This window comes from Nuphar pumila, chromosome 10 (assembly GCF_984573655.1).
Source record: "Nuphar pumila chromosome 10, dmNupPumi1.hap1.1, whole genome shotgun sequence".
NCBI classification, from domain to species: Eukaryota; Viridiplantae; Streptophyta; class Magnoliopsida; order Nymphaeales; family Nymphaeaceae; genus Nuphar; species Nuphar pumila.
In genome coordinates this window covers 79,596,295-79,610,142 of record NC_143258.1, presented here as the reverse complement: position 1 = coordinate 79,610,142, position 13,848 = coordinate 79,596,295, and the positions used below count along the sequence as shown (strand labels likewise).

The window sequence follows — 13,848 nt, the reverse complement described above, 5'->3', positions numbered from 1 at the left end:
TTACACATAAAATATGTACATATTTTATCTATACGAGCGTACGTAAGCCAAGTTGAGTCAAACACCCTGTGTTTCAGGCTCGACTCATTTAAGCTGAACGCGCTGCTTGTGGCTCGGCTCGCCAGTTATATGAACCAATCACAAACGAGTACGTGACAAGCTGAACCTAGCGCAGTCACAAACTGCTCGGTTCGTTTACCAGCCCCAGTGATGTGTATTGATGTTTTTCTTAATGTAAAAAGCATTCAAGGTTTACACCAAATCAGTTAAAATCCAAAGTAGCCATGACAAATATATCTACTTTGGTCTAATTGACTCAGTAATGCATACAAACCAAAACTATCTACTAGAGTGTGATACTCCACATCTCTACGGTACCAAACGAAGTGCTACCGTTTATCTTGTATGCATCCAATGAAGAAAACTTTATACAAAGAAAAAAAAATGTCTAGGAGGTCAAAGTCTTTGCATGTACCAAAAAGGTTCCCTAAATGGAAAGGGCTAAAGAAAGAAAAATTACCTAATAGGCAGTTGATATGACGTGGGTTGCAACGGGTTGGGTCTGATTCTAACTAGGATCCATTTGGACTCAAAATGCAAAGCCGCTTGGATCCATTTATATATGTTCATTCGGATATAAATGGAAGAATTTTTCGCTTGGTTTGATTTTAATTGAACGGTCTGGATCTGGTTTTGTTTGATTGCATTTGAATGGGTCTAAATCTGGTTTCCTCAGGTTTGCGTGCACACATGAATGTGCTCTCCCTGTCTTTAAAGGGGCTAATCCCAACTCGTCTATCGGCTGGGGCAGGAAAAAAAAAAGGTCTTAAAGAAATCATCACTTCTTCGTTGCGTGTTGCCAAAGAAATGAAAGCTGGATTGAACCCTCTTCACAGGAAAAGAATTAACCAAATTGCTAAGCAACCACAATGCAGCACCCAGGGGATAATGCTTGCTTTCCTTCCAATCTTCCCAATATTGGTCCAAGGATAAGTGCGCGGCGCCATGATCGTCAAGTGACAAAAGCTGCAAAAATGAGAGGAAGCTGCATTAGAACCATCCTCCTGTGTGGGCAGGCGCCGAAGCTTGCAGCTTTGCAGCATCTGAATATGAGCAGTAATGTAGTTTTCAAGCACAACGTATTTTCGCGTTTTAGATTTCTTTCCTCTGCAACTCATAATGGAGGAAATGGACTCGTAAAGACCACAATTGAAGATATCATGAAAGCAAAAGAAGAGGACTCTGGTTCGTTGGCTTGGTGCTATACTCATGATAGTGTATATGATGCAGCCAAGAAGGTTTGTTTGGTCACTGTTCTCTCAATCCTGGGCATAGTTGAAGTTCTTCAATGCTATCGGTTTCACTCGAATAAGAAAAAAGCCCTTGGTGGTGTTCAGACGTGATTTGCTGAACCCGCAAAGGTGCCTTTACAACTGCGCCATACTTTGATGTGTAACCTGTCATCTACCAAGTGTTTCCCAGACTCCGCAGGGGATCTTTCCTTTGCCAGAACAGAGTCTGTGGAAGCTTTTGGTTGGTAAATCCAAATGGGGTGCATGTTTATGTAGGAGAGAGCGATCCGTGCTAAGCAAAAATTGTGGACCATGCGTAAAACGGATGAAAAGCACGGCCTGTCAACGTAACTGAGCTCGAAATTTTTGTAGATGACACAACATAATGTTGGAGCCTTGGTGGTCGTCAAGCCTGGAGAGCGCAAATTGATCGCAGGAATCATTACTGAGAGAGGTGGTTACTGATTCTTCTTTATCATAGTCGTAGAGGGGTTTTCTTTTTGGTTTTTTTCTTTTTTTGATGGTCTTGCAAAGGAATGGTGCTGCAGACTATTTGAGAAAGATCATTATACAGGAAAGACCCTGCAGAGCCACCAAGGTTGGAGACATCATGACCGAAGAGGTATGTATGTTGCACTCTTCTCTTTTTAACAAAGCATCGCCTGTTTTTGTCTTTCAGTTCCTCGTTACATTATTTATGGTATAATTTTGAACTATTCGCAGAACAAGCTCATAACCGTGGCTTCTGACACCAATGTTCTGCAAGCAATGAAACTGATGACAGGTAATTTAGAGGAGGATTTATTGAATACTACTACCTCCTGACATGCAATCGTGTCAAACGGGCTTCTAATGCTCTGCTATTGCTTGCACGTGAAAGTACAGATCACGGAATCAGGCACGTGCCAGTCATAGATGGGAAGATGGTGGGGATAGTCTCCATAAGAGACGTTGTTCGAGCCATAGTAGAGGAGCAGCAGGAAGAGCTGAAGCGCTTGAATGAGTTCATCCGAAGAGGCTATTGATGCACATTGAAACAAGGGGAGAACCTGAAGAGGAGAATTTCTATTATTCTGAATAAAGAAAGACTTCACATGTCGGGAGAAACAAGGTCTTATACAAAAATAACAGGGGTGCAGAACAGTCGATTCCCTGACCATTCATTTGTTCTTTTCATAGTAATATATTACGGCTCTATGAGTGACGTGACTGATCGCTCCTCCATTTCCTAGGCATAGACATGTCAAATGAAAAACATGCATAACAAAGAATTTTTTCATCAGAGTCGCATTGTTGAAGCCTTCCTTGGAAAATTGCAGTGCAAAATGTTAATAAAAAAAAAAAAAACTGCTTCCCAGGCTTCTTGCAGAGAGAATATATTTTTGGGATGTGAACTGCTATACATAATCTTGTGCCAACACCAATTTCCATGGGCCGTAAATAAACTATGCAGTAGAGCTGAGCTGCAAAAAAATCAAGAGCAGGCCAAAATATTAATCTGGCAGACGAGTTGTGCCTCAAGAATAACCCAATCTGAGGCAACTAAAAGCACAAATGTTTTAACTAACAACCCAAGCATGGTAACCTCACCATGCAGCAAACCTATGCCTTGAGTAAAGGACAATTGGACGATGATGTGCTTAACAGATTTTCCCACCATCCTAGCAATAACAGCGAAGGGGAAATACGGTCTGAAGAGACAAATATATTTTTAGCCATTCCATAAGCTGGCCAGCATACACAAGCAAAAAAAGGCTACATTAGTTTTAATTAGCAAGCATCCAAAAGATTCAGCTGACAAAAAAAAATTAGGCCCATTTAGTTAATAAATTTGGTTTAGGCAGTTAGGCCTTGTTCGCACTCATATATTAGTTCCATTCACTAGTTGTTCTGACTAAAACAAGTTTAATCCAGGACAGTCAAATATTCCAAACATATATTCTAAATCCATTTATCCCATATTCTTTACTTTGTGACTAGATTACTGCAACAAGCAACTTTTCTTGCAATGCATGTACTGTAACGTCGTACATGAAAGTTTAAAAGAACTAATACAAAAAAAAAACAGTAAGCCTATATGACAGTATGTTTTGCCAGAGGCGCACAAGATTTGTTGTTGTAAGTGATGTAAATTTTATGAAATAGATTTTTAAAAAACATTTTTCATAGAAAACAGTTTATACAAGCCCGACATCAAATACTAAAAACTGGTTCACAGATCCGGGTCGATCTCAGGAAATGGGAAAAATACTTTGTATTCCACAGAAAATCAATCTACTCTTTATCGTCTTGAAAAATAAAAAAATTAACTAACTAAGAGTACGATCCTATGCAGAGGGATTAAACAAATAAAAAAATAATTAAGTAGCCTTATTACAAACTCAATGAATTAAATAAAATAACCCTAAGCTAAAAAAGAAGAAAATGAGTCTTCAGTGATTGAGTTGCTTATATTTTTTACACATCTTAATATGATCAGTACTTAAGGGTTCTCTAAGAAGCTTGAAGGGCCTTTTGAGGAGACCTTTTGGAGATCTCAGAGAGCTCTTCAGGAGCTCGTTTGAGGGCTCACCGCACGTCCATGTCACTTTCCTGCAAAATAAAATACACAAAACAAGACAAAACAGGATAAAACTAGACAAAAATTCAAGGTTAGTTTGATCAAAAATCACAAAAACAATAATCTAACTAACGTATAACAAACTAAGTACATATAACAAATATAAACTAATATGTAACAAACTAAGCACTAAATAACAAAATAGCAAAACTAACCAACTAGCAATCAAGAAACTAACTTATGCAATAAATAATTAAAAGACAAAAATTAAAACAAACTAAGTGAATCTAATCAACTATATGTTGTATGAATTTTAAGATCTAACTAACTACAAAGTCTGGAAAAGAAAACTAACCTAGGCTATCTATTCTAATTAACATATTCCATGAATTAACACACGAGACAAGAATCAGCTATTGGATTTCTAATCTAATCTAAACGATTTACACGTAAAATTAAAAGCTAAACTAACTAACAATTAAAAGAATCTAAGCTAGCTAATTAATTCTGAAATCAATACAAAACTGAATGAAAATATCTAAAGTAGCTAATTATTGATGCATATAAAACTAATAGAAATCGACTAAATAATCAAACTAAACTAATTATGTTAAACTAATGTCAATTAATCTAATAAAATTACTAAATTAATTCTGATCTAATTAATGTGCAAGCATGAATTAAAATGTGACATTAAAATTGCTAATAAAAGAATATAATTAAAACTATCTAAATCAGCTAGAATTAAATACACTAAATATGTGATATTGATTAACAATTAAAATAACTAAATCCTAAGTTAAATATTGGAATTGCAATTTTTGGAATTGAGAGTAAACTTAACTAACTACTAATTAACAGAAATTAAACTATCTTATTGAGTTGAATTAAAAAAAAATCAAATAACTAATTGTTTTATCTACTTTACTCTATCGATCTTTAATTATTCACTAAATAATGACAATTAAAATTAATTAAAACTGATTTAATCATGATGAAAACTATTTAGACACGATTCACTTAATAAAAACTAACTTATTAGTAAATATGACTGGAAACGTTAGATCTAAGGACTGAAAATTAAAAAGAATTGCAATTTCTATCAAAAATCCTAATTGACTAATAATAAAAAAAACTAATTAATTGATCTAATTAATACTAAATATGAAAAACATAATCTGGACTAAATCTAACCTAGATCTAACATAAATTGAATTAAAACTCACAAAAATATCAAAAAATGCTATGCTAAATCTACTGATTTGAATAAAATAATATTATTCTATGCATAAATCAAGAAAATTGATTAAACTAAACTATTTTATACATTTTTCTTTTTATATTTTTAGATTATGAAAAATAAAACTAATCTAAACTAGATGTGATGAATATGCCATGAATAAACAAATCTACATGCAATGATATGATATATGCTATGCAAAAACTAAAACTATGAAGAGATGGGAGAGAAGAAACGTATCTTCTGATCCATTTTCGACAGAGGGGTTGAGAAAAAGAAAGTGATCTTACCTTCGAGCTGCACGTACCTTTGATGACGGGGACAAGAAGAAGCTGGCGATAGTAGGGATTAGAAACAAGACGAAAAAAGAGAGAAAGGAAGAACCGAGAGAGGAACCGGCCAAGAGTAAAATGGGAGAAAAAGAGAAGATGGAGAAAAAGACAGAGGACTGTGTTTTCTCTTAATGCAAAAACGTATTATATGGCTGAAAAAATCTATTTTATACTCTAAAATTAGGTCAGAACACAATTTTTCTAAATATTCTATTAAATTTTCAAGTATTTTAATTAGGCACCTCTAGAAAAATGTGTTTCTAAAAAATACACTCCTGAATAAAATAAAATACTAGTTAAACACCTCTAAACTAATAAGACTAATAATTGAAAAAGTTCTAAACCAAACTCTGAAAAATGCAAAGAAGAGCTTGAAATATATGATTTTACCTTTATTTTCAATTTAAAAGCAGTTTCTAAAAAACACTAATAAGAATGAGTTTTTAATGTAATTTTTCACTAGATCATGTATAGAATAGTATGAATAAAATGCAAAATATTATGCATGATCAAATTCTCTCATGCTTATCGTTTGCTAGTCCTCGAGGAAATTGACCCTAAATAAAAAGCAAAAGACAACTAAATAGAGCAAAAACTTAACTCATTTTTGTAGGAATCACGGTTGCATTTAGCATATGCAACAAGCTCTTTAAACCCCTGGGTTACTCTAGTGGACGAGTAAGGTCTCGTGAGGGTTTACAATGATGTTACCCACAAACACCTCTATCATGTATGCATAAAGATTTTAATTCAAGAATCATTAGGCAATTAAGGAGTTCATTTTCACAAATATTTTAGGTCATTACATTATCAAAATATAATTAGAGTCTTTTACAGGCCACCATAGAATAAAAGTCTTTCTTTTACTTTTCTAAATATCATAATCATTTATGCTTTATTCTCAGAAAATCAAACACACATGTCATTGTTTATTTATCTTCACTCATATTTTCTGCACAGGTTTATAAAAAATTATTTCTAAGCAGTGAACTTTATCTTTATGCTCTTGATTTCTTTTATCAATTTTTTTTTTAGATTTTTAACTTTTCACCCTTTTTTATTTCTTTTTGTTGAGCACTATATCAAGTTTTCAATTTTTGTGACTCATGTAACGAGCTTTGGGTCAGTGACTCCCAAGCCAGATGACCTTAATTAGGGCACCAGATATAAAGTATCTCTTAGACTTTATTGCTTGAGTCACTAGACCTTCTATTTTCATAGTTTTATGTATAGTTTGCTTCTTATCATGTGCAATGTCGACATCTATTAGGCTCTCTATAAAGTTCATGTAACGGGTTTTCAGGCTAATGGCTCTCAAACCAGATGGCTTTAGAGCACCAGGTGTAAACACCCATCAGGCTCTACTTGCTCGAACCAAATAGGCCACAGATATCAACTTAGACAAAGAAGTGATTTTCTTCCTTATCCTATTCGACATGGGAATCAAAAACTTCAACTTGTGTCTGAGCCTAGCTATTATAGAATACGAAGATATCAAACAACTAAACATATGTGCTTTTTCACTTTTTGAGGTCTTATTTTCAATGTTATTCATTTGCTTAGTTTTTCAAAAATAAAATTATGCATATTCATACTTATGATTCAAAATAATCTCCAACGTGCATCTATCACCATTTCTTTAAAATCCACATAAATAACCATGTTTTTCTAGATTAGTGTTAAAAAAATTGTGAGGCTTAAAAATTCTCTAAAAACATTAGATTATGTAAAGCATTTATATAAGGTTAAACTCATTCATTAAAAGCCCAATTTTTATGAGTTTTCATCAATGTACAATACAAAGACAAAAAAACTTTGGGTGTGCAAACTACACCCTCTCCCATGCTTGAATGAAATTGTCCTCAGTGACACTCCCCTATGCTTGCATGAAACTAGATGAATGCACATGAGAAATAAAAAATAAATATGAGGAAAGTAGTAGAAGTCACCTGATCCATACTGTGGAATCTTGCCTGATGTTGCCATGTACTGGCTCTGCAGAGATTCCACTTGTTTCAATGTTTATAACTAATAAAAATGCATAAGTGCAATGTATACATGATTTATCTTTTATGCACATGAACTACAAAGAAAAACAAAAAAGAAAAAAAAATTGCTAATATTACAACACTAATATGGGCTGCCTCCCATAAAGTGCTAAAGTTTTATATCCTCAATTAGACGAATCTCTAGTTGTCCTTCATCGTTCATGAGATCAATGGATGATGAGTCATGCTCAATCGGGAGGTCTGAGGAAAATAGTTTCATCTATGACTCTGCCCACAATATTTTCTCCAACTCTACCCCTCTAGACCGTACAATGGCTCTCTAGTCTGCTAAGAATGAGCCTAATCTCCACGTGAAGACTATTCTCACATGATGGTGGGTCATAAACTGAAATTCTATCTATGCAAACATCGAATGGTGGATCAGATTAATTGCTTTCATTTAACATCTGTCACATGGAAACATTCGTCATTTCCTATTGCTCTTATGACAACATAAAAAATGTTTATCCGCAGTCTCTTATTGCCAAAAGAAACATCCAACTCCCCGGTATGACAATCAATACGAGCGTTGGCAGTGGCCAAGAATGGCCTGCCAAGAATGATGGGGGTTTGGTGAGCGACATCAGTGCCCTCCATATCCAGAATGATAAAATCAATAGGAAAATAAAAGTTCTTGACCTTGATTAACATGTCTTCCAAGATTCCTCGGGGGAGCTTGGTAGACATGTTGGTCAATTGTAAGATGGTCGTCGCGGGCTTTAAATTCCCAATCTCAAAAATGTCATAAAGAAAATTTGACAGTATACTCATAATTACCCCAAGATCAAGCAATACACGCTCGATGGTCATGTTTCCTATGACACAAGAGATGATCAATGCTCCAGGATCCATCAGTTTAGGTGGGGCTTGGTATCAAAACACAGAGCTCACCTGCTTAGTCAAGAAGATCTTCTTGGACAACGATCTTTACTTTCTTTTCTGTATGCAAAGTTCTTTAAGAAACTTTGCATAGGCAGACACTTGTTGAATGACATCCAGCAGGGGAAGGTTTATGTGAACATACTTAAATATGTCAAGCATTTCGTGCATTCTAGCCCCCTACTTACCAAAATCATTCAATTTTTTCAAAGCTTGAGGAAAATGGCCTTTAAGAATATACGAAAGAGAAAACATAGGTTGTGGACCCTGCCCGCTTTCTTTAGGCCTGGTAAAGGAGATCGACTGATCAATAGGTCTGTCACTAGGCTCTCTAGTCTTCTTCTGAATAGGGTGGAGTTTCTTCTCACTCCGAAGGGTAATAATAGAGTTGACCTGCTCTTGATGAGACTCTGTGAGATGCAGGTCATGGTGCATGGGTACTTTATCTCTCGGGTTGATAACAGACTCACTTGGAAGGCTTCCCTCGCTTCGCCTGCTTAAGGCCTCAGCCAATTGTCGCATCTGGGTTTCTAGCTTCGCTATCGACTACGTATAAAAACTGAGGTTCACCTTGATGTCAAAGAAGGTCTCGAGACGCTTCTTCTAAAAAGATTGACTCGATGTGGGCTCCTAGGGAGAAGGCAAGCTAAGCTGAGGAGGGGCCTATGGGAATGTGGACCGCAGGTAACCTTGTGGGGGGTTATCCGGTCTATATTATGTCTGGAAAGGTAGATGGGGTGTCACTTGTTGATTGCTTCATGCAAAGTTGGAGTGATTTCGCCAACCCAGGTTATAGGTGGTTGCATATGGATCATGCACCAGTCTGGCGAAACCTTGGGCAACACTCACTTACTTCTGAACGAATTCAGGATAAAGTGGCATTGTCGGACAGTCCAAAACATAGTGTGCAAAGTTAGCGTATAGCTCACATACTTTTCCTACATGATTTAATGAAGTTAGGTTGGCCAGTAATTGATCAACTTTCTTGGTCAACTGGTCCACTTTGATTTATAATTCATGTTGAGACCCAACTTCATAAATCTCTCTCCTTTTAAGACCACTAGGAACATATGTGGTCCAATCAAGTCTCGAGGACAGGGCATGGTGCATAGCATTTTCACTTAACGTCGTGAACAGGGCCTATGCCTCATCCTCATTCTCGAGCATGAACGTGCCTCCACACAAAAAATCAACCATCTGCATGTCCTTCTCGGTCAGGCCATCGTAAAAGTATTGCACCAATTGTCAATAAGGCACCTAGTGGTGGGGGCACTTCAGGAGAAGATCTTTCATCCTCTCCCAAGTCTCATGAAATTGATCTCCCTCAATTTGAGAAAAGCTGATGATGGCTTTCTAAAACTGGTTCGTCTTACCAATTAGGAAGTATTTCTTGAGAAATTCTCACTGTATGCATTTCCAAGTGGTAATTTGAACCATATCTAAGGCCTTCAGCTAGTGCTTGGCTTTGTTCTTGAGGGATAATATGAACAACATCAACCTCAATGTGTCATGCCCAAAATTGTTGATCCGCACCATAGAGCAGATCTCGAGGAACTTATTGAGATGACGGTAGGGGTCTTCGTTGCTAAGACCATAAAAGGCTGGTAACATTTGGATTATACTGGCCTTGATCTCGAACTGTGGTGCTCTTACAACGGGTCCAGCGATGCAGAAGGCGGGGGTATATTCATTGGCAATGAAATACTCCCTCAAGAGATGAGTCAATTGTTGATCCTTAGCTATGGGGTCAGATCGATGGGCTCTCCTAATAATAGACTGGAGGTCCTCAACTGGCTCAACAAGCTCGGGGTCAAGTGAGTGTCGTCCTTGCATACACCTTAGGGTAGACCAGTATAGCAACCACCCTAAAACAAAGTTTTCTATTTACCTAACGCGCAACATGGTCAAACCACAACAAACCACGAAGCGAGTAAAATAAAATAAGGAAAGAAAACAGTAAACACATACCACACACTTGCACCCAAACAGATATTTTGCAAAAAACATACTATGAGCACTGTACCAATCGTGCATAGTCACCGCCTAGGGGTAGCCTAATAGGTGGGTCATGCAAGAATAGTAAACCGGTTTCTAGGTCTCATAAGCACGCCGTTCTACAATCCTAAGTACTGAAATAAACTAACAATCCTAAGTAATAAGCAAAAAAAAAAAACTAGCAGTCCTAAATAAGTAACAAAAATGAAACTAGCAATCCTAAGTAAAACAAGAATACATAATAGACAATAAAGTGAATACTCGTATTTCTATTGGTGTTCCTCAACAACGGTGCCAAAAAATTGGTGTAAGTTTTATGAAATAGATTTTTAAAGGATATTTTTGATAGAAAATGATTTATGCAAGCCAGACACCAAATACTAAAAATCGGCTCATACTAGGATGAGATCTGGGTTGATCTCAGGGAATGAGAGAAACACTTTGTATTCCACAGAAAACTAATCTACTCTTTATTGCCTTGAAAAATAAAAAAATTAATTAATTAATTAACTAAGCGTACGACCCTCTACGGAGGACTTAAACAAATAAAACAAATTAATTAAGTGGCCTTATTACAAACCCAATGAATTAAATAAAATAACCTTAAGCTAAAAAAAAGGAAAAAGGGTCTTAAGTGCTTGAGCTTCTAGTCCCTTTGATCTTCAATGCTTATGTTTCTCACACATCTTAATATGATCAGTACTTAACGGCTCTCTAAGGGGCTTGAAGGGCCTTTTGGAGACCTCAGAAGGCTTATTTGAGAGCTCACCGCACGTTCAACCGCTTCCCAACAAAACAAAACACACAAAACATGACAGAACAATACAAAACTAAACAAAAATTCAAGGTTAGTTTGATAAAAAATCACAAAAATAATAATCAAACTAACCTATAACAAACTAACTACATATAACAAATATAAACTAATATGTAACAAACTAAGCACTAAATGACAAAATAGCAAAACTAACTAACTAACAATCAAGAAACTAACTTATGCAACAAACTACTAAAAGACAAAAATTAAAACAAACTAAGTGAATCTAATCAACTATATGTTGTACGAATTTTAAGATCTAACTAACTACAAAGTCTGGCAAAGAAAACTAACCTAGACTAACTATTCTAATTAACATGTTCCATGAATTAACACACAAGACAAGAATCAACTATTGAATTTCTAATCTAATCTAAACGACTTACACATGAAATTAAAAGCTAAACTAACTAACAATTAGAAGAATCTAAGCTAGCTAATTAATTCTGGAATCAACACAAAACTGAATGAAAATATCTAAACTAGCTAATTATTGATGCATATAAAGCTAATAGAATTTGGCTGAATAATCAAACTAAACTAATGTCAATTAATCTAATGAAATTACTAAATTAATTTTGATCTAATTATCATGAAAACAGGAATTAAAATGTGATATTAAAATTGCTAATAGAAGAATATAATTAAAAACTATCTAAATCGACTAGAATTAAATACACTAAATATGCGATATTTATTAATAATTAAAAAATCTAAATCCTAAGCTAAATACTGGAATTGCAATTTTGTAATTGAGAGTAAACTTAACTAACCACTAATTAACAAAAATTAAACTATCTTATTCAGCTGAATTAAAAAAAATCAAATAACTAATTGTTCTATCTACTTTACTCTATCGATCTCTAATTATTCACTAAACAATGACAATTAAAATTAATTAAAATTGATTTAATCATGATGAAAACTATCCAGACATGATTTACTTAATAAAAACTAACTTGCTAGTAAATATGATTGGAAACATTAGATATAAGTACTAAAAATTAAAAAGAATTGCAATTTCTATCAAAAACCTTAATTGGCTAATAATAAAAAAAACTAATTAATTGATCTAGTTAATACTGAATATTAAAAACATAATTTGGACTAAATCTAACCTAGATCTAACATAAACTGAATTAAAACTCATGAAAATATCAGAAAATGCTATGCTAAATCTACTGATTTGAATACAATAATATTATTCTATACGTAAATCTAGAAAATCGGTTAAACTAAACTATTTTATATTTTTTTCTTTTTATTGTTTTAGATGATGAAAAATAAAACTAATAAAAACTAGATATGATGAATATGCCATGAATAAACAAAACTACATGCAATGATATGATGTATGCTATGCAAAAACTAAAACTACGGAGAGATGGGGGATAATAAACATATCTTTCGATCCATTTTTGATGGAGCGGTTGAGAATAAGAAAGTGATCTTACCTTTGAGTTGCGCGTACCTTCGATGATGGGGATAAGGAGAAGCTGACGATAGCAAGGATTAGAAGCAAGACAAAACAAGAAAGAACGGAAGAACCGAGGGAGGAACCGACCAAGAGTGAAACAGGAGAAGAAGAGAAGAGAGAGAGAGGGAGACAAAGGCCTGCATTTTCTCTGAAGGAAAAAATGTGTTCTATGGCTGGAAAAATCTATTTTATACTCTAAAATTAGGTCAGAACATGATTTTTCTAAATACTTCATTAAATTTTTATATATTTTAATTAGGCTTCTCTAGAAAACATGTTTCTCAAAAATACACTCCTAAATAAAATAAAATACTAGTTAAACACCTCTAAACTAATAGGACTAATAATTAAAAGAGTTTTAAACTAAACTAAACACTAAAAAATGTAGAAAAGAGCTTGAAATATGTGATTTTACCTTTATTTTTAATTTAAAAGTAGTTTCTCAAAAACACGAATAAGAATGAGTTTTTAATGCTATTTTTTACTAGATCATGCATAGAATAGTATGAATAAAATGCAAAATATTATGCATGATCAGTATGATATAAATGCCATCATGTAAACCAGCAAATAACCTAAGGAGGCACAAACTTGAGAAATTGCAAACTCATGTAAATATGCCAAACAAATTTAAAAATGTTTTACCTAGGGTCACTTCTAGAAAGGGGTATGTGAATCCAACCAATTGTCTTCTCAAGTTCCATCATTTTGATTTCCTGCACAAATGGAGAAATGAATATGAATGCCTAAACCAAATTTGCATATCAAAATGAAGAGAAAGTAGAGCACATGTGTGTCACATCAGATCAACTGTATATATAGTACTGAGAGTTTATAATCTCAAATTTGTATAACCAGCATATGCTTGCTACCCTTGTATGTTCGAAACTCCTTGGTGAAAAATTCTCAGTTTCTATTGTTATTTACCCTTTTTTTGGCACTTCTGACCCTGCAAATGTGATCTACATGTTCGTTTAGTATAAGCTAGCCCTTGGATAATGTTTTTCTGATGTGTATGTTGTTGAAGAATGTAATATTCAAATCACAAGTGTATACTACCCTCTTTTATCATTATACATATGTTTATTATAGAGGAGTACATTTGCAGCTTAGCCATAGGGATTATAGTCAATAACTTTTGTCTTCTAGTGTAACCCTAAGAGGTCACCCCACAAGTGTTGTGTTCTCTAATTCTTTTAGAACTAATT

General features: G+C 34.6%; 2 protein-coding genes across 2 annotated transcripts; one reads left to right on the top strand and one right to left on the bottom strand.

Moving 5' to 3' along the window:
* The first annotated feature begins 929 nt into the window (after positions 1-929).
* On the top strand, positions 930-2,317 carry LOC149826967 (CBS domain-containing protein CBSX3, mitochondrial-like). The gene is made up of 5 exons (XM_090018404.1): positions 930-1,298; positions 1,665-1,746; positions 1,841-1,914; positions 2,016-2,076; positions 2,178-2,317. Exons 1-5 carry the CDS (start codon positions 930-932, stop codon positions 2,315-2,317), a joined length of 726 nt encoding a protein of 241 aa, XP_089874530.1.
* Positions 2,318-7,868: 5,551 nt separating this feature from the next.
* Positions 7,869-8,282, bottom strand: LOC149826966 (uncharacterized). The gene has a single exon (XM_090018403.1). The coding sequence runs from the start codon at positions 8,280-8,282 to the stop codon at positions 7,869-7,871; it is 414 nt and encodes a 137-aa protein (XP_089874529.1).
* Between the last annotated feature and the right edge of the window lie 5,566 nt (positions 8,283-13,848).